General features: G+C 43.5%; 1 protein-coding gene across 1 annotated transcript; it reads right to left on the bottom strand.

Annotated features, from left to right (window-relative positions):
- Positions 1-317: 317 nt before the first annotated feature.
- On the bottom strand, positions 318-20,675 carry usp40 (ubiquitin specific peptidase 40). The gene is made up of 32 exons (XM_048235019.1): positions 20,525-20,675; positions 19,921-20,397; positions 19,750-19,817; positions 17,236-17,349; positions 16,099-16,263; positions 14,902-15,048; positions 14,378-14,521; positions 14,105-14,233; positions 13,702-13,818; positions 12,283-12,390; positions 11,760-12,114; positions 11,401-11,482; positions 11,081-11,252; positions 10,519-10,603; positions 10,166-10,236; positions 9,366-9,778; positions 8,751-8,895; positions 8,549-8,609; positions 8,289-8,342; positions 8,002-8,090; positions 7,686-7,772; positions 7,460-7,496; positions 7,224-7,288; positions 6,727-6,801; positions 6,388-6,511; positions 6,210-6,289; positions 5,985-6,103; positions 5,213-5,278; positions 4,630-4,840; positions 3,963-4,058; positions 3,744-3,829; positions 318-2,914 (listed from the first exon to the last, which is right to left on the bottom strand). The coding sequence occupies exons 2-32, from the start codon at positions 20,114-20,116 to the stop codon at positions 2,797-2,799; spliced, it is 3,879 nt and encodes a 1,292-aa protein (XP_048090976.1). The 5' UTR covers positions 20,117-20,397; positions 20,525-20,675; the 3' UTR covers positions 318-2,796.
- Between the last annotated feature and the right edge of the window lie 607 nt (positions 20,676-21,282).

The following is a 21,282-nucleotide window of genomic DNA, read 5'->3' as shown; positions in this document are numbered from 1 at the left end:
ACCTCAACAACTGAAACTGTGTAGAGGAAACTACAGGTGTCAAATATTGGCTTTTTTGTCCATTTAGACCCTAAACTTCATGACAAAGTTCATACTTTAGGTAAGAAGACCTAAAGATACATAATCAGATCTGTAATTATTTGAAAGATTTTATCATAGTATACTATAATTAATATTAGCTACATATGTGATGACAGCACAAGAGTAAATTGAGGTAACTTTTGTTTTGTAATTAAATATGGATTGATTAAAAGTAATATTGTCACAGTTTGAGTTGTGACAAGAAATGCATCATAAAAAATCTTAAAACACACACCTTCAATTCAAAATGATTCAAGGCAGTGAACCATTTTATTGTGTTTTTTTTATCAACAGAGCATAGGAGGATCATAAAATACGAAAAGAAAACAATTCAAGCATTATCCTGTAAACCCATGTGTGAACCCATGAAAATAACCTGATGTTGATGATTTACAACATAAAGGTACTACAAAAATACAGTATATAGCCCATATAATACAGAGCCCAAAGGGGAGAGAAGATACAGCTGTCAAAAGAAAACATCCATGTGTAAAATACTTTAAATAACAGGAGAAATATTTTGTGTATCTTCAGTTATTACAAAGTTAGTCAAAGGCCTGTGAAAGACATTTCTGTTGTATTTTTGGAAATTTCTTTTCAATAAAAAGGGACCCTTAAATCCTCTTTGAGACTGTAACTACCCCCCTCATGAAGTCACATTATTTTAGCTCCCTGCGTGACAAAAGGGAGAATGCACACATGCAGCCTGAATCAAATAATCTCACATGTTGATTACATTATAAATATCAAATGACATCTGTTGAAAAATAAAACATAATCATGTTGATCTGATAACAAACAATCTGAACAAACCTCAAAATGGCTTCCTTAAAGGGTAATCAAAAAGGTAAAACAGACTCCAACGTAGAGGAAGGGAAAAGCAATTTTCTCTGGCTTCATGGCATGTTCTCCACTGAGGCAGGTATTACATGTGTGTGTGTGTGTGTGTGTGTGGTAGGTTGGGTAGGGGGTGGATGGGAGTTATAAGGGGTGAGGTAGGAGGGTTGATCAGTGAGACCAAGCTCACTAAGGCATCGCAAGTTTGTCTTACCCAGTCAAATGTATTCCTTACACCCACGCAGTATCACGCAATATCAATAGACTGCACTGATTGCACCAAAGCTCACTTTGGCAAGAGTACCATTTTTCTGAACAACAATAGTGGATGTTTTCTTTTTGCCAAAACAATGACGGGTGGGTAGAAAATGAACTGGGAGGGTTCAGTGAAAGCAACCAGGTAAGGCCTCGCATGAATCTGTCTGAGCCAGGCACTGCATGACTCCTCTTATATTAGCCTTTTACAGGCACCCCACACACAGATGTGGACAAGCTCACAGCAGAGCTGAAGTGCGGACATTAGTTAGTCTCGATCTGCTCCACACAGGAGTGGATAAGACACTGGCACATCCCTCACCTGAATAAAACTCCTTTTTTTTCCTGTGCTCAGAAACCACTGGGCCTTTGCACCTTAGGAATTGTTTATATTGTCCTGGGTTTGTGGGCTAGATTAGGACCAACGTTTCGACACGGTTCCCAAAATGTAGCATTTTTGTTACTACGAGAGAGCATGTTTGAAGGCTTAGGCCCAACTTTTCAACATGTTGCCACATGGTTCCAAAAAGTTTGTGTTTTTCTGACCAAGAGATAGCGTGTGCATGTTTACATAAGTTTAGGCTCACATTTTAACATGTTCCCTAAAAGTATCATCAAGTGTGTGTGGTGTGGGTAAGAGGCACAGGGTCATGCCAACTAATCCTCTTCAGGAACAGGACCACTCATTTACACTCTTTGGCCTGCAACATGCTGTACAGTAGCATTACGCTGTTTCTTCAAACCGTTCTAAATACACTGGCAAACAAAAAAGATCACAAACTGTGACATCACTCTAATGGAGTATAATGTGTGCCTTGTTGGATGAGTTGCATGAGTTAAACCGCAGGAAATGAGAATGCAGCTCATAAAATGGCTGCCATCTCAATTTTACGCATCATTTTGCCTTGGTGTTTTGAGTGTAGCTTCTTCAGGTGGGGTATATTCTCCCCTTGAATGCATGGGGAAGTCACAATGCATTGCATAGCTACACACAAAAGAAAAAAATGTTTTTGTGCAAATTGTATCTAAACCGTTTCCACAAGATCGGAGAGGCAAATCAATTAGCCTCATACATTAAAAGCACCAACCATTAGCAAAAGGTTCAGCAGTTCCTGTTTCAAAACCGATTGTTGCACACAGTCACATCTAGTATTCCAGCCAAAGTCATCTGCTCGTAATTTTCATATTTTCATGGTTCCCTTCCTTTGAAGATGTTATTGCACCAAGTATGAGTTGATTGCCACATTGCAAAAATGAACGTCTTATTGAAATGCTGATTAACAGATTCCAGACTCCAAGATGGATCCACAAGAATATTGCATAGGTGGCAGAAGGGGAGGGAGGGAAAGATGAAGGGTCCAGGCAATGTCTGTACTTTTGGTGTCTTCCAACACTGATGGCTCGCGGTACACAGGTCCTTCTCCTCCAACGACACAGGCAAACTGACACAGTGGCTGTGTGCTGGAGAACACATGCTCAGACACTATTTGGCATACAAACACACCTTCAAGAGGATCCAGGAACTACGCAGCGCTGAAGTGCATCTGCAAGGTTTGTTTGTGCACATATATATGTGTGTGTGTGTGTGTGTGTGTGTGTGTGTGTGTGCGTGTAGGGCTGGGGCTATCTGAAGACCCCAACGTTGATTGACAAAGCCACCTCTGGTTTTCGGTTCTTCCCTTGTCCCACCTTTCTACCTGGTCCTGAGTCCTGATTGGCCTCTGCACTGTCGCTCTGGCCCCTAATAGATATGAGACACTTAGGAAAACTTCTTTCTTTTTTCATTTACTCTTACTGTTTTTAAACATATTTAACAATAATTTATAACCATAATTTTTCTATTATTTTCATTGGTTACCTTTGCTGCAAAGGTTTTTGTAGAACACTTTGGCACTAATATATAAAGCACAGTCATGCCAATTACACACACATTGAATTGAGTTGAATTAGGAAAGCCATAAACAATGAACTCTTTTTAGAGTTATAAAAAAGCTTGTCCTCTTGTCTTCATACTTTTTGTTTACATTTACAGTACCCTCTGGAATTATTGGCACCTTTGGTAAAGTTGACTAAAAACAGGTCTAAAAAATAATCCGTTGGTGATTTATTGTAATCTCACAATGAAAACAATGAGGAAAAATCCGCCCTTGAAGAAAAGCAAATTTATTCTGAGAAAAAGGAAAATCTCAAAGAAATAAATATTTTTAACAAAAACACGTTGCTCACAAATACTGGCACCCTAGAAAAAATCTTATGTAAAAGAAAAGCATTTTCCTATCTAATTTCAACAAATAGTTCATGACTTTTTTTTTTTTCATTGTGAGATTACAATAAATCACCAACAGATTATGTATGATACAGGTTTTTAGTCAACTTTAGCAGAGGTGCCAATAATTCCGGAGGGTACTGTAAACCATATAGCATTTATGTAATTTCTAAAATTTTTAAGATATAGGTCTGTATATTTATATATATATATATATATATATATATATATATATATATATATATATATATATATATATATATATATATATATATATGACATATTATGGACAGTGGACACCCACCCTTTCTTTAGTCTTTCTGCTTCCTCTTGCTGTCCTAGCTCATCCTGAATAGTGCTGAAGTCCCGATTACTGTCAATCAGCAGGTTCTGACACACAGACACAAACAGACACCATTCATTGAAGATGGATCATAGAATCAAATACCAAAACAGAGGTTCAGGCATCTAATATATAATTAATTAGGTGTTGTGTGGGTCAAGCCAGATGTTTTTTTCTTACCTTGATTCCAATGATGTCGCCGTCTTTCAAGTTGTAGGGCGCCCCCTGGAGGTTGTCATTCTTTTTCTTCTTCTTGCGCTTAGACACCTGTTGGCTCTGAAAGGATCACAGTGCGTCATGTCTAAACAGCCTAACTTGCATCCATAGCACTTCTCACAGACATCAAATGCACATCTCTAAAGACACGAGGGTCATCTTAGCCATATTAAAACCGCCATTAAAACAATTGTTTTACACAACAAACATCAGCTGCTCTCTCTCCATGGCTCTAAAAATATTTTTTCCCAGAAGTCATCAGAAATGTTCCAAGTCACTATGTAATGATCTTATTTTCAAATCTTAAACAACCCTGCCCACGTCTGAATTCTGAACCAGTGACTGAGAATTTTAAAACCTGACAGTCTTCTATGCTTATCAGATATTGAGTAGTACTTATGTATAGATTTGATCACAGTGCTAAGTATATATTTAATCAGTAATTGTTCTCCTTGGGTTGTTGGCTCCATGACCGTGTTGCAGTTAGTATCCTGTACCGGTATCCTGTAATAGTTCCCTGTTTTGAATACTACTGGAGAAGTTAAGCAAACACACGTTTGCACACAACTGTCCTCCAAAGCATCTGAGCCACTCACATCCCACTCTCACTACTCCCCCCTCCGAGGCTTACCCAGGTGGACACGGGCATCCAGGAGTGCTTCTCCGGGAGGCATTTGGCTAGTAGCAGGCTGTCGGGCGAGAGGCCGTAACGAGAGGACAGGGCCACGCGCAGAGCCCTCGGGCTGGAGTCGTTCCCCGCCTCCCACACAAACTCCTCCCACGGGAAGTACTGCCGCTCGCCCGGTATGCCCATCTGCACCCGCAGCAAGAGCTCCCTCTGCCTGTGGAAGGAGAGGAGAGACGGGTGGGGGAGAGACCAGCTCAGTCCAGAACTACACACACTGAACTCCAGGGTCAAACATACTGTACAAAACAACAGTTTGTACAGTCTTAAAACACTTGTCAAACTTAGAGGTATGCACACAGCTAAACAGCAATGATGAATGCAGTTTACTAACAATGATATTCACTTATTTAGCTGTCCATGGCTAATTGCACAGTGATCAAGATCACCATGGCTAACGTGGCATAGTGCACAGAGCACAGTGATCTGGAAAATCTGGAGGTCAGCAGTGTAATTTACTAGAAGGGGATTTGTTGTGTCTGTCGTGTTATCAGGTAAGAGAGGTCATGATGGAGTCCAGGTGACCTACCCAAGATCCTCCTCTTTTAGTAGTGTCTGCACACAAATCTCTGCTCCATTTGCAACCTTCAGTTTCCTTAAAAAAAAAAAAAATACATTAGTACAGAGAGAGAGAGAAAGAGAGAGACAGAGCGAGAGAGAGGGCATTTAAATGATTCAATGTTTTCGTTTTAATGAAACACTTTAGTTGCCTGCCTGTCGTCTACATTTCTCCGGTATTTTGGCACCCCTGAAGCAGATTGCTTTGGAAACAATGTTGGCCCTATTTTAGTTTGAAAACCCAGATTTGAGGTCTGAAAATGTTGACGTAGGAACCCATGTTTTCTTTTCCTTCTCATTTCGATGTATTCTTCCCAGACTTGTAATGCTCATATCATGTGACAACTACCACGCCTCCCCTTCCTGGAGGAAAACAATAAGAAAACGGCTTCAGCTTCAATTCTGCATTTTATAATGCAACAGCAGCTGACTTACGTGGGAAGAAAGCTCTTATTCCAGCCAGTTACTGTCAAGCGTGAATCGCCAAGTGATTTGCATGAGTGAATTGCGTCAATGGGTCATGTGACAAGTGCTTTTGGGGTGCTGAACATAGATCGTACACGCTCGTATGGACAAAGATTGTTTTAGTTGTAAAACTCTGTGTCTGAATAATGTGGATGTAGCTCAAGGAGAGAGAGAGAGAGAGAGAGAGAGAAAGAAAGAAAGAAAGAAAGAAAGAGAGAGAGAGAGAAAAAAGAAAGCGGAGAGAAAGACAGAAAGAGAAAGCAGGCTGGCAGGTGTACTTTAGACTCTGCTGGTTTCCTCTGAGGATCTTGCCCAGCTTGCGGTCCTCCAGCTGCCACACACGTAGAAATGCTGGCATGGGCACACACACGTCCAGCAGAGCAGGCAGGGTAATGACCTTCAAAACACACACACAAATCATGCATTTTACAAATAACACTGACTACCCCAGTTTTATTTATTAGGAATCCATTCAAGAGGAAAGGAATGGACTCCAACTCTACCTGAGTTTTTAAGTCATCCAATGAGGCTTCTTCAGTGATCTCTATTTTACCCACGATCCTTAGCTCTGCCCCTAGCCACTCTGAGGGGAAAAAACAGATTGATAAAAAGGACCCCTTTCATGTTATCCATCACCATTGACCTTCAAAGCACTTTCCAAGGACACACATCTGTCCTCACCTGCAGAGATGACATCCTGAGCCTGAGACTCTGCCCTCTCAGTGGTGTGGTTGACTTCCATCTCCATGGCAACAGGACTTTCTCTCAAGTCCACATAGCGCCAAACTGATATTTTCAGGTAGCCCTGAGATAGAGACAAATGAACAGAGAAAAAGATCAGAAAGTGGCCGTGAAGATCGATCGTTTCTAATTCATACATACACAGGCAGCAGTTTTTAATTTGATAATTTAACTTTCAGATATGACTCATCCAGCCAATGAATACAGCAGAATCTTAGCTAGGATGAATCTAACGGTTGCCGTGTGCAGAAGCCTCCGAAAGGCTTGCGTCCTGAGTACCTTGGGTGGGAGAAGTCCTGCAGAGAGTATCAGCTTGTCCCCGTGACTGATTCGTGCCTTAGACAGTGTTGCATTCTGGGAGGAAAACAAGAGAAGTGAGGCACTATGGCAGACATAATTTAAAAACAAATCGTCCCCTTAGGTTCTATCTGACATTTTTGTCAAAATTGAGTTATTGACATATTCTTTTTCTGTGACACTATAAGAAGGTGAGGTGATTCTTGTAGTTGTATGCATTTTTTGACATTATATCTAAAGAGGTTTGTTCCGCTTATCAGTATAACTCTATGGAATTCTAAGACTTTGAAGTTCAATATCTCAGAATGTAGATAGAACCTTATAATTCTAAGGGGATGAAATCTCTCCCATAGTACTTTTTTTCAAGAGCTAATGTGTGAGAGTGTGGTTTTCAACTTTGTTTTCAAAAAATACAGTAAGGGCCAAGGGTGGATGAATGGAAGGATGGATGGATGGAGTGACTGACTGAAAGCACTCACTTCTTCCATTAGGAGCTCCCCAACCTCATCGTCCCAGTTCATTCTGTTCAGATGCCAAGCATCTCCTACACACACACACACACACACACACACACACACACACACACACACACACACACACACACACACACACACACACAGGTAAGAGGGCAATTTTATATTAGCATATAACCAGCCTTATATAGGCTGCATTCCACATGCCGCTGTAGTGCATTTGAAGGTAAAGTGTGCCATACCTTCAAGTCCAGCTTTCTTCAACATCTCTGTCAGGCACTGAACAGGAGACAGAGACGGAGGATAGAGGTGGGTCACAACGAATTGAGTGTATAGCACACATATGCAGTACATTCCAAAATGCATATTACAGGGATGCACATAATAGTCAAATGCGCGCACACACACACACACACACACACACACGTACGTTCACCTGCCCACACTGTATACACAACCCTTTCTCACCTCTTTGACTGTGAGTGTCTCGTCTACAATGATGTCCATATCCTGACCAGCAGAGGGCACTGAGCCTACAGTGAAGTACAGGAAGAGCTACAGCAGGGAGAATGGACGAGGGAGGGAGAGGGAGGGAGAGAGAGAGATAAAGAAAGACAAAGAGATTGACTACTTTGAACACCGCATATATTAAAGACTGCGTCTACATTTATTTGTGTATTTGTTCATGTTAGTATGCATGTGTTTGTACATGGACAATAGGTAAAGTTCACTTGTTGGTAGTAGAGAGTGTGTGTGTGTGTGTGTGTGTGAGTGGGTCATTTACCTGTGTGGATTTAGGTGCCGGTCCGGGACAGAGGAAGAGGGTGGTCATTAGCCTAATTCCAGCCTCTCTCACAGTTATGTCATCATACACTAGATGGAAATAATTCACACACACACACACACACACACACACACACACACACACACACACACACACACACACACACACACACACACACACACACACACACACACACACACACACACACACACACTATTATTTATGGAACTATATTTTTGATCATGGCGGTGGTACATTGTGTGTATGGGTGTATGTGTGTGTCTCACCTGGTGGCAGAAGAGTCCCTGTTCGATCCACCTGCCTGAGGCAACACTCCACACCTGGACAGGTAACATGAGAAGGAACAAAAGGAGAAGACACTTCAACAGGTTGAACACAAAGCAGATGATTTGTCGAACGTAAAAGACATCGTTTCAGTGATAGTTTGCATTGTGTTTATGAGTGTGTGGGTGTATTGTAAGTGAGTGCATGTTAGTGATTTCCTGTTCAAATTTCTGTCAAAAACAGGGAGTGTGTGCGTGTTCACCTTTGAGTTTATTCTCTAACTCCAGTTCCTCAATGGCCCTCTGCTTAACCTCAGACAGCAACTAATACACAACACACACACACACACACACACACACAAACAATGCCATGTTTTAGTAAAAAGCCACAATGCTTTAATGTGTGTATGTGTGTGTGTGTGCGTGCAAAAACGCACATTAAACCTGACTGATTGACTGACTGACCATATTCCCTGCGGCTGGAACCTTGCCCCTCCTCTTCATTCCCTCCTCCTCTTCCTCCCGCTGTTTTCCTCTGAACTCCACCTGCAGCCAGCGGCAGTCCGAGGGGGTAGTCACGGTAACGATATCTCCACTGAGGCTAAAGATGCTGAGAGGGATAAGAGATGAAAGACAGTGATTAGCACCAGAGAAATAATATGTTTTGTTACAATATTACGAGTAAGCGAACGAGTGAATGTATGTGTGTTTGTATGGCGGTGTGTTTGTATGGCGGTGTGTGTGTGTGTGTGTGTGTGTGAAGAGAGTGTGATTAAGTGAGTGTAAGGGTAACCCTCACCAACTGATATTACAAGCAAGCAAGCTTGTGTGTGTGAGTTTGTTTGTGTGTGTGTGTGTGTGTGTGTGTGTGTGTACCAGAGCTAGTGAGCAGAGTGGCCGGTTCCATTCCAATTTCGCTCCGATACTGCTCACACCACGAGTCTGAGGCATGCCCAAATCCACCCACAATTCATGCCACAGCCACCTGAGCGAGGAGCGGGATATTCGCACCGCTCAGCTCCGCTCACCAGCTCTGGAGTGTACATGAGTGTATGGGTGAGCGCAGTCACGCCCCCTCACCTGCTGTCCAGCGCGTGTGGCTCCAGGAGCAGCAGGGCGTCCCCGTCCTTGAGCGCCAGCTCCCTCAGCGTCCTCTGCATGTCCTGCGGGGGGAACACCTTCCAGCCGCTGGCCCCTCCTCCCTCGCCCCCGCTGGGCCCTGGCCGGCTCGTCTCCCGGCACACCAGCGTCTCCTGGGGCCCCAGAGCCTCCAGGATGGTGCCCAGGGTGGCCCCACGGGCGAAGCCCTGCATGGAGCGCACCAGCCCAGAGCCAGGGGCCCCGTCGGAGGGCTCAGCGGTGGTGGTGGAGGTGGAGGTGGAGGAGGTGGGGATGGGCTCCAACGTGTCGTCGGGTTCCTCGTCCGACGGTCGGACGACGGTGAGCAGCAGAGGCTCCCATTCTGCTCCTGTGCGCACAGCTGACCCGCTCACCTGAGAAGAGGAGAGGAGGAGAGGATGATAGAAGGATCAGAAGGAAGAGAGGGATGAGAGGAGAGGGATAGAAGGATAAGAAGGAAGAGAGGAGGAGAGGATGATAGAAGGATCAGAAGGAAGAGGGGATGAGAGGATGATAGAAGGATCAGAAGGAAGAGAGGGATGAGGAAAAAGAGAAATGACTGATTGGAGAGTGAACAATTTTATGCATATGGTAGTGTGCTCTTTATATTATGAAAGTTCTACTAAAATTAGTTAAAAAACAACTTGAAATATATTATCGCTTCACAGTATTATACTAGAGCGCTTTTGAGTCACAATTCCCGTATCATAACACGCATCGCATCAGCAGATTCTTGTGTGTATGTATGTGTATCTTCTCACCTCTCTCCCATTCCACACAAACAAGTCAGAGCCAGAATTTACACCAGCACTGTACAGAGATTGCTGATCATCTGAAACACAGACAGACACACACACACACACACACACACACACACACACACACACACACACACACACACAGACAGACACACAGATTATTCCACAAAGACATGTCAACCACCAGATCAACAACAACCAACCAAAACATTTGTGCACTTACCTGCAAGTGTATTGTGTTAATGTGAGAGGTCACACTTGTGCATACATGTGCATGTGTGTGTGAGAGAAAAAGTGTGTGTGTGTGTGTGTGTGTGTGTGTGTGTGTGTGTGTGTGTGTGTGTGTGTGTTTGTACCTGTGAGTGTGTCGTAGAGGTGTAAACCAGCAGGCAGACTCTGAGCCACCGTCAACGCCATGTCCCCCTCCCAGAGGTCCTGCATCTGTGTCACACAGAGGTCAAAGGTCAAAAGGTGTAGTTGGCCTTTAAATGCACTGTACACCTGTGTTTACTCTAGCATGTTTGATTCTTAAAGTGCAACCTAGGATCTATTTATGGTAGTTAACAACTTTGATGATTGATGTGTGGTATCGTCAAATAAGCGGGTGTGTTCGATCGAATCAGCGCTGCGCAGACCTGGCTAAACGTAAGGCATGTTTGTATTGAGAGATTCAGCCAGAACGAATGCGCCCGCTGATTTGACGACACCAGACCAGGAAGTCATGGAATGGTCTTCTGATGTCTTGCTATAACCTAAAAACGAAAAAACACCTGAAACTAAAAAACACCATTTAAAACACTTGTCTCTAGGAAAACACTTGTTTCAATCCTAAGATGAGGGTACAGCATCTCTATACTATTCCCATTGCTTTAGAGTAACATGTGCCATGGGGTCAATGTCTCTGTTTGATGATGTCACCTGGTAAACAGCCAGCCGCAGGTCCCCGACACTTTTGCGGCGGTCAAAGGTGACTGTGATGACGGCGTCTTTGGGGTCCCCGACGGGCCGCAGCGCGCCCATCTCTGCCCTGTAGTGGGGTGCCAGGTGCAGGCGCACCTCCATGCTGTTACTGCTGGCATCAAACTCCTCCTCCACACACACACACACACACACACACACACACACACACACACACACACACAGGTGTTGTATATGGGGGTGTGCTATAATCTACAAAAAAAAAAACACCAAGTGACCACCATAATTGGACACTACTATAAAAGTGGAATATTCATCACCTCCGTTGTTGGATTTTGTCATTTTCTTCCTTGACCATCTGTAGTAAGTGCTGAGGCACCCGATATGCTGGATTCCCTAAAGCTGTGCACAGACACAATACATTAAGATGGAGCACATCCCACCTATACCAACACCAACAAACATAACAGACATTTACACTCAATACATCTAGTACTAATAATACTATTAGCAACATGGGTACTAGGTAGAATATGCATATTTGACAGACACACGAACGTGCGCACACACACACACACACACTCTTTAACCATTTATTTATGTCCATGTGGAAAGAAATAGTGCACACACACACACACACACACACACACACACACACACACACACACACACACACTACCCTCTGGCGGTCTCTTGAGGCTGGCCTTGCGGTAGAAGAGCATGTAGGCGCTCTCCTTCCCCTCAAACTGCTTCTCGATGTCCCGCTGGCGGATGGACGCAACGCTGGAGTCGTTTAGATCGAACCAGTGACACCCGTCCGTCCCGTCTGCCCCCTCAGCCTCAGCGTCAACCTCAGCTGGAGTCTCAGGCAGGACCTCATTCACCTCCGGGCTGCTGTCGCGGGGTGAGGAGGCTTCGGCGGTCGGGGGGACCTCATTGACCTTTGACCCGGGGTCTGGAGGAGAGGCGGCTTTCAGAGCCACCCGAGTCCCTTTAGCCACCAGCAGGAAGACTTCCGAGTGACTCTGCAGAAACTGGAGGAGAGATTGAAGGAGAGTAAGAGAGGGAGAGAAGAAACAAACAGAGGAAAGGAAAGAGAAAAGAGAAGAAAAGAGGGACCTAAACCTAACTAATTAACTATATTTCAGTGCGTTTTACAAGCATTGCTATTTTGGGTGGGGAGGGGGTGGGTGGGGGCTTACCTTGCCAATGGGTCCATATTGTTTGCGGAACGTTTTGTTCCATGAAGTCCCAATCTTATCCATCAGCCTTTGGCTGATTTGGTCAACAGGAACACTCTTTGATTCTTCCTGGATGAAAATGAAAGTCAGAACAGCACATTTCCAGAATGTTCGATAACACTTCACTTGGATAGTCTGCCCACAGAGACTTGTAAAACACCCTGAATGACTCAGTTGTGAATGGTGTATGCCAGGGGTTCTCAAAGTTTTGATTGGTGAGGGCCAATTCAGGAACCCGACATTGAACTGGGGGCCCCCAAAGGGGCGGGGGGAGAAAAAGAAGAAAAAAAATCCCATTTGTAATCATTTTAATGAGCAGGTTGCATCTCTACAGTTTATATTTATTGCATTAAACACATTTTAATTCATAACTGAGGCTAAACCTGGCAAAACTTGTGAAAATCTTTAGAAAAATTGCAATGCACACACAATCCCTGGGGTTCTCTACCCTCAACAGACATATTTGGGATATAACTGTTCTGGTTGCAGTCCATTTCAAGTACAAACTTATTTAGAACAAACAGTCTCAGTGTGCCTTGCTTCTTATCAGCATAGGCCTTATTCAGGGCCAATTCCAGCTACCAAAGCACCACAGGAAAACCTGACGGCCACATAACAGAGATTAATTCTTTTCAAAGCACACAGTACAGTTGTACACTTTTAACAGTTTTACAGATGTTATCAGATGTTATCGCGGGCAGCCAGAAATGTTTCCGCGGGCCGCACTTTGAGAACCTTTGGTGTATGGAATGTGATTTACAAAAAGCATTGTGATCTCAAAAGTGCTGAAGATCACACTGAGACCTTGTGTATATGTGTCTGGATGGGTGACAGCAATAGCCGTAAAAGAAAATCCCTGAACACAAGAATAAAGGGTCATTCACACCAAGAACGATAACTATAACCATAACGATAAAAGCGTTCACACTGAACAACGATAAACAAAGTCTCTCCTTGTGTTAATGAATGTGACGGACATTTGATGGGTTCTGATTGGCTATTTATCGTTCTAAAACTGCTCTGAAAGTGATCCCCAACGATATTGTTCTTCATGCCGTTTTCGTTATAGTTTATGTGTGAACGTCGTCATTCATAATAACGAGAACAATGCTTGTTTATCGTTATCGTTCTTGGTGTGAATGGGCTGATGTCAACTTTGCCAACAAGGCTGACCAATTTTGGCTTTGTTCCTTCAGAAAGTGCTTGACGTTAAACTGCCCACACACACCATTGACAGAGAGTGTAATGGTGAGAGTGTGAGTGTACTGATGTGTGTATGAAGTATCTGTATATGGTTTGTGGATTACGGGGTTTGTGTTTGTGTGTGTGTGTGTGTGTGTGTGTGTGTGTGTGTGTGTGTGTGTGTGTGTGTCCTGGTACCTGAGAGAGTACGGCTGTGAGCACAGACAGCGGATTGTCCTTCTCCAGCTCAGGTTCGCTCACTCTCGCATCTCTCTTCTGAGCCTTCTCCTTCTGCTTCTCCTTCACCTCCTCCTCCTGAAAAACAAAAACAAAACAACAACTCAGATATTTCAACATGTCAATATGACTACATTTGGGTTAATTGTTAAGAAACTATTCTTAGGCATCTGCTTTAGTTCTTTTCAATGACACGCTTTCATTTGACATTTCCACCATAAATTAACCAAAATGTCTTTCCCATTAAGTACATTTACTAACAATTCACCAAATGACTGCCCAGTGATGCCAGAGTACACAAGCACATTTAATTCTCCACAAAAAAAAAAAGAAAATAACAAAATTAATAGAACTGGTAACTCACTGGAGGTTCCCAGCGGCCTAGCTGGTCAATGTCTTTGATATAGACGTGGTAGTGGCCACCGTAGCACCCCCCTTTGTGAATGATCACGGAGAACAGCTCATACAAGTACTCGCTGTCTGGACACTCACTCTGAGGACGACCAAACACACACACAATCTCTTTACGTGACATTCAAATTAGGGCCCAATGTCTTTATTCAATGTGCAGTGAACTCCTGTGAGGACCCTGCTGCTTCCACGTGGATCAGTTTTAAGTGCTGAGGGTCAGACATACCTGTTCACAGAAAGGTCGGAGGTCAATGGTGAGGGGGAACGCATAGCGGCCCATCTCCTTGTAGCGCTCACACTTGGCAAAGTCAAAGTTGAACCTCAGTAGAGACATGGTGAGGAACGGAGGCAGCTTCCTCAGTTTGGCAGACTGAGAACAGACACAAGAGGGAGCTCGGTCTCTGAGAGACAGATGCATTGTGCCACTGTGTGACTGACAGTACTACTGTATACGCGGATCATTTTTATGACTTACACATTTTAAAGGAATCTGCACAAAGCAATACAACAGGCTTCTCAAGCACACAGAGACTAAGGTAAAATTTGGAGAGTGTCTGTTTGTGTGGGTGTGTGAAGAGCCACTTCCCCACTGTTGGGTCAAAGCCGGGCCAATAAAAGGGAATCTTCAACAAGTGTCAACAACCTAGGGTCTATTTGTGGATGATAAGGAGAGGACATTTTCGTTTGGGACCAAAATGACTGATCGGTGCAGTTTTGAGCAAGACCGATGACCTTTGACCTGAGGCTGACCTTAGCGGCCTCGACGAGCTGGTTGCAGCGGCTGCATCGGTAGAGGTTGTTGCCCTCAAACAACTCCTCCTCCACGAACATGCTCCATAGCGCCTCCTCAAGGCTGGACACGCCACGCACAGACACCGTCAGGTCCAGGAAATCCTCCTATACAACCCACACAGAAGATCGAAACATGAGTCAAGGGAAACTTTACTGACAGATACCCTGGGATAGAGTGATAGATGCACTATGAAATGCCAACACTATGGGTTCATGTAAAACACATGTACCTTCACCAATTTACATTTACATCCATTCATTTAGCAGACGCTTTTATCCAAAAGAATAACATTCAAGCTACAGTGGAGTTTTAAAGCGAGTTAAATAAAAGTAAATAGATCGGTTAAAACATCACAATTTCAGCTTGTCGTCTGGTTATGGGGTCATTCCACGTCAAATCAGATGGAGTCCAGTAAAATGATTGTCACTCCGTCTGAGATTTTGTTCAGAGTTTAACCATCTAAAAGCGTTGTTTACCATAGGTAGTGATCCAATGCCACACCGTTTAATTTTGATGTTTAACTTTAATGTTCAATGTTGACATGTTGTGACATGTTGTTGACATGTCGCTCTGTATACTATTTATCCATGGTAGAAAAGTTAATACACTCTTCTAGATGGAACGGCCCTCCGGATCAGATCGGGCTGTTTTACCATCTAGAACGTATTAACTTTGTCTAGTTGAACGGTGTGTCGTCCATTATCCCTTACATAACATATTTATGTCATAACATTGCAACAAACTGAGTGGCTCATATTTTTTTTCATGGAAACTTTTTTCAAAGAAACTATTTTTTTCCGGCTAGCCTACAAGAAAATTGTAATTGTTGTCTACTACTCACTCTCTACCTCCACCTAATAAGATTTTATTTTTTGCTGAGGCCTGGATGTTATCCTTAATTATATAATCTGGCTGCATAGCTATACTAATTACTCTGTTAAAGTCAAATGATTTTTTTTACCCTCCCTAAAACAGATGTGATGGTGACAAAGTTTGCAGGTTGTGAAAACAGTCTGGCTGCGCTATTAAACTTTTTTGGACGAAAGAGCTGTTGGGTCCTGAACAGACATGGTGTTGGACTTCCAAATACAAGTACTCAGCCTGGCTTGCCCTCTATAAAAAAAGACTGCATCATGCATCATTATCCCACACACCTGTCTCTCGCTGACGTTGCTGCACTCCTTGCAGACAATTTGGTTGACAAGTGTGCCATGGTAGAGGCGATGGATGAGGCTGCTGCCCGACGTTCCCACCAAAGAGCTTTCCAGAGCGCTGAACAGAATGCGGTTCAGCTCCTGGACATCATGTTGGCTTGTCTCCTGCAAACAGAAATTTAGTTCAATAGATACACTCACAGTGTAGCTGGCAGACCTTCTACACTTACATGTATGAATGACAGGAGTGGAACTAGAGCTGAGAAGGTAAAGGTGAAGCCTTTATTAATAGGACAGTGAAGAGACTGGCAGGAAGCGAGTGGGAGACAGAGAGATGGGGTGGGACCCAGGATGGACTTGAACTAGAGGTCTGCACTCCCTAGGTAGACCCGCGGGTCCCGACGCAAAAGAGTGCGGCGCGGGACAACTTTTGAAAGCTCTTTGCGGGAGCGGGCGGGATGAGAGAGGTGCGTTCGCGGGTGAGGGACAAACCGATGATTCACTGCACTCCCGCAAATTAAATACTGTATGTGTGTAAAATTAAATATGGAAATGATTAAAGTAGTGTTCATAACTATAGTTCAGCTGGATGTTCTGTTAGGCAGCATTAAAAAACGGGGTGTAAGCATAACTGACGGATAGCAGGCCTATAGCCTATATTGTCCTTTACGTGGGTTCAATTTGTTCCAGCTGCTCATTGTCAAAACTCGAAATCGAAAGCATGACAGAGGAAGAGGGCACCAGACTAGGCCTACTTCAGTTGTTAGCTTACATTCAGAGCCAAGAAACTGACATCTGGAGTCTCTCAGGTGTGTGTGCTCCTTTTGTGAGACAGAAAGAAAAACTGAATAGGCTATCCCTCCTGCATGTGGGTGGGAGCGGGACATCATGTTACAGATGCAGGCGGGAGCGGGACTAAAAATGACACATTAATGCGGGCCTCTAACTCGCAGACCTCTAACTCGAACCCGGGTCTCCATGGACACCTGGGCCCAAATGTAGTACGGGCTACCCCAAAAGGGCGAGTATTTAAGCAGATGCTCTTATCTGGTCAAGTACTGAACTCAAGTCTCCTGCCGCTTCCCTTCGCTGACACTAGCCACTACGCCAGCACAGCCACAGGTATAAGATGTGTACCTCATTGTTGGTCCAGCCAAAACTCTCTGTGAGGTCTGAGGTGGAAGCAGTCTGCTGGTTCACCAACAGCAGGTGAGCAAACAACCTCTGAAGCTCGAGCGGGATCACCCGAACCTACAGAATACACACGGAAAACATATAGTGAATCTTAGGACACCTGCCATTACACCCACAGGAACATCAGTGGCATTCCATTCTAATTCCATAGTATCAATAGGGTATTGTGCTCCCCTTTGCAGCTAGAACAGATTCCACTCATTTGGGAAAGCTTTCCACCACATTTAGGAGGGTCTGTGAGAATTTCTACCCATTCATCCAGAAAAGCATATGTGGCCAGATACTGATGTTGGAAATCTTCCCAAGGGGAGACCAACTCCATATTAGCTGTGTTTAAAATATTTGAGGATATAATTGAGAAAGACAGAGAGAGAGACAGAGAGCTACATAGATATATACTTTATTAATCCTGTGAGAAATGTAGGCATCCAGCAGCTTATCTTATAAAAGAACACACATACTGTAATCACACTACAATGCACTATGTAGTGAGTTCTGAATTCAGCCTTGTACTATTCTCTGGAGCTTGGTGGGTCACAGCTTGTTAGGAAAGACAGTGGAGGTACAGTACAGGTGAATCTCAAAAAATTATTATTGATTTCAAAAACCGAAACTTTCATATATTCTAGATTCATTACACATAAAGTCAAATATTTCAAGCCTTTTGTTTTTATCTTAGGGCTTATAGCGCTCATGGCAACCAAAAATCCAACATCTGAAATTATTAGAATAATGAAATCCATTTATGGACTCATTACTTGGTCAGGCTTCTTTTGCATAAATTACTGAATCAATGTGATGCAGCATGGAGGAAATCTGCCTGTGGCACTGCGGAGGCAAAGATCCTTGATTACTAGCTCCACTTTAACCCTCTCTGGCGGAGGTGTTACGGAGGCCCTGGTTGCTTTGATAGCGGCCTTAAAGGAGAATTCCGGTGTGATATTGAAAAATAATTCCGTGGAAATGCATGGATTCCAGTTGCTGCTACTGGAAGAAACTGGAATCCATGCATTTCCACTGAATTTTTTTTGGAATCTGATCCCTTATCATACCTGTTCATTCTTACTTGTCGCTCGACTTATCGTGACTAAATTCAAGATGGCTGCAAATGCTAAACTTCGTGAAGATACTGTCTGCATAAATCGTCTTGTAAGTAAACTACCAGCGCTTTTTCAAAGTTCTCTTCAAATGTCAGGGCCCTCGGAAGTCTACCAATGAAGTGTGGAGATACATTGAGCCTCGTAAATGGTGTAAAACAGTGATTTATTTGCATGGCTAGCCCGATGCCGAAGCACCACCATTGAAAAAGCTGTTGGTAGCATCGGCTAACTAGCACCAGTTTTTGGAGTGCAGGGGACAAGCCGAGATGGACTATGAGACATACGTTCACACTCGGTATCATGTTTCAACACACTTTAGGTCAATATCACACCGGAATTCTCCTTTAAGCTCGTATTGTTGGGTCTGGTGTCTCATTTTCCTCTTGACAATACTCCATAGATTCCCTGTAGGGTTCAGGTCAGGCGAATTGGCTGGATAACACCATGGTCAGCAAACCAGTTACTAGTAGTTTTGGCTCTATGGGCTAGTTGATTTCCATGAGCTGTGAGCCGTAATTATCAAGATTCAAAAACAGAGGCTTGAAATATTTCTATTTATGTGTAATGAATCTAAAGTATATGAACATTTCACTTTTTGAAGCAAAATATAGAGGAAAAATGAACTTTTCCACGATATTCAATTTTTTTTTTTAGATGCACCTTTAAGTTTAGTACCACTTAAATATTAGAGAATAAATAAATACATGCATTAAAGCGTGGATGTCAAACATAAGGCCTGGGGGCCAGATCACGCCCGCCAGCAGGTTTCATACAGGAAAATTAGAAAGAAAAAAAAAATATTCACATCCAGTTGTCTTCTAATAAGCAATATCTCTATGATATGATACACTGATTAAGCCTAGCACTACACACCATCCTCAGGAAGGAATTAGGCCTGAAAAACTGACGTGGAAGTATTTCATGAGAGAAAGAGCTGTATATGACAGCAGTACTTCGTACTCTTAAGTGGGTATAGTAAAAGAACATATCATCAAACAACACTGATACCCATGAAGAAAAATGATAATGACCATGACAGGACCCTATGAGGTCTCATTCCAACGTGCCTAAATTGCCTAAAATGAGTTTGACACCCCTGCATTACTTGAATGTCCTTTCTTGAATTTCCCCTTGGGAATCAATAAAGTATCCATCTATCTATCTATCCATCTATCTATCCATCTATCTATCTATCTATCTAAAGTGAACCTCGTTCTTAGATCTAATTGTTTTTAGACTCATACAAATGCTCTGACGCTTACTTCCACCTTAAATACTTTGATCCTCTCTCACTGTATCTCTCCAATCATTTCACGCTCATTCACATTCAAGTGTAGGTTAATTCCCACACGCATACCTTGGCATCTGGCTTGTCCTTGTCAGTCAGGTTACCCAGTTCATCCGGTCCCAGACTGAAGAGTTCCTCTATAGAACACACAGCAAAACTCAACCTCTGTTTTAAGTACAGTACATTTCTACAGGTGTTGTCTGCCAACAAAACAATAACAATGCAGTTCCACCGACCCACCTCTGAACTCGGGCGTAAACAAAAGCGTCTGGATGAGGGAGTTGAGGTAGCAAGTGCCCCCTTGGTTTTTTATTCCACTGAGACTGACGTTCCCTCTTGGTGGTGGAGGCTCGGCCTCCTTCCCTTTCACGAATCTTCCTCCGCTGGGGACGGAAGAAAAGCCTTCGTCGTCCTCCTCAAATAGATCTCCAAACATTGCAAACGCTCTTTATTCCTTTATTTTATCCCAGTAGGTTACTCCGTTCCTTTGACCCGCGGAGACTTTAGCGAGTGGACAGAGTTCTGCTTTGCAACCTCTTGCTATCTCATCTTCGTCTTGCCAAGCTCTCTGTTGACAACCATCGGATTCACTCCAGAATGCACAGATTTCGCAGTACTTACCATTGCTATCATACAAGAACGATAACTGACAGACAGCCTAACCTCTCAGTCCAATGGGTTACTGTGAGTCCTTCTAAGGTCCATGGTCATTAAAGTCTGCAAAACAAGCTAGGTTAGCTGTCAATTCATAAACTTGGATACTGGCTAACAATCTTGCCCCATGATCTAGCCAGCAGCTTAAATCAATTCGATAGTAAATGTTTGATAGTAAGCCTACACTTACGACGATTGGTGATTTGTTTCGTGACAAATTCCTCATTGATAACAGTGCTAAAACACCTATCTGCTGAGTCAAAGTGTTCAGTCCCAACAATGAATCGCTGGGAAAACGAAACGTAAGAGGAGATCCAGCGATGTTTCAGTGCGCAGCCATGTTTCTTTCCCAGTGCACAGTCGAAAGGAATTGTGGTACTTGTAGTCTTTTAAGCCAGAGGTCGACAACAGCTGACAGTCCCGTTCAGCCTGGGTGAACCCAGACGATAAGCGGTCTGGTGTTAACCAGGCTAGTTCAGATGCGCAGGAATAGGCCAAATAGTCTTTATTGACCACTGAGATAGACTAGATGTACCGCATAGCGGTACAAAATATGACCGCGGCGCCGCTCAGTCCTGTAGGCTACATAGTCTGCAAAAATTACGCTTGTCAATTTGTCTCCATCTCCTACTCCATCCTCTTGCAACTTTTGTGTATGCTTGTATGTGCGTGCATGTGTGTGTGTGTGTGTGTGTGCGTGCGTGCGTGCGTGCCGGTGTGTATGTGTGCGTGAGTGTGTGTGTGTGTTTTGTGTGCGTGTCTGTGCATGTAGATCATACACATGAAATGTGGTGCAGTTCAAAACATCTGAACTGAAGATAGGGGCGATTAAATCAGTTTAATATTGCATTTTCCTTTTTTTACCCGAGGTTTGGGGCACTCACAAATGAGTGATTATGGGCTAGCGGCAGTCATAATAAACCATCTGTCTGTTATAATCAGTGTAGC

This window comes from Alosa alosa, chromosome 23, assembly GCF_017589495.1.
Source record: "Alosa alosa isolate M-15738 ecotype Scorff River chromosome 23, AALO_Geno_1.1, whole genome shotgun sequence".
Taxonomy (NCBI): domain Eukaryota; kingdom Metazoa; phylum Chordata; class Actinopteri; order Clupeiformes; family Clupeidae; genus Alosa; species Alosa alosa.
This window is presented reverse-complemented; position numbering and strand designations above follow the sequence as displayed.

Excerpts from the sequence above, each read along its gene's own strand:
- usp40 (XM_048235019.1), bottom strand. The coding sequence starts at position 20,116 with ATGTTTGGAGATCTATTTGAGGAGGACGACGAAGGCTTTTCTTCCGTC. Across the intron at positions 10,237-10,518 it reads CCTCTACGACACACTCACAG|ATGATCAGCAATCTCTGTAC; the intron begins GTACAAACACAC and ends TCTGTGTTTCAG. Across the intron at positions 3,830-3,962 it reads GCGACATCATTGGAATCAAG|AACCTGCTGATTGACAGTAA; the intron begins GTAAGAAAAAAA and ends TCTGTGTGTCAG.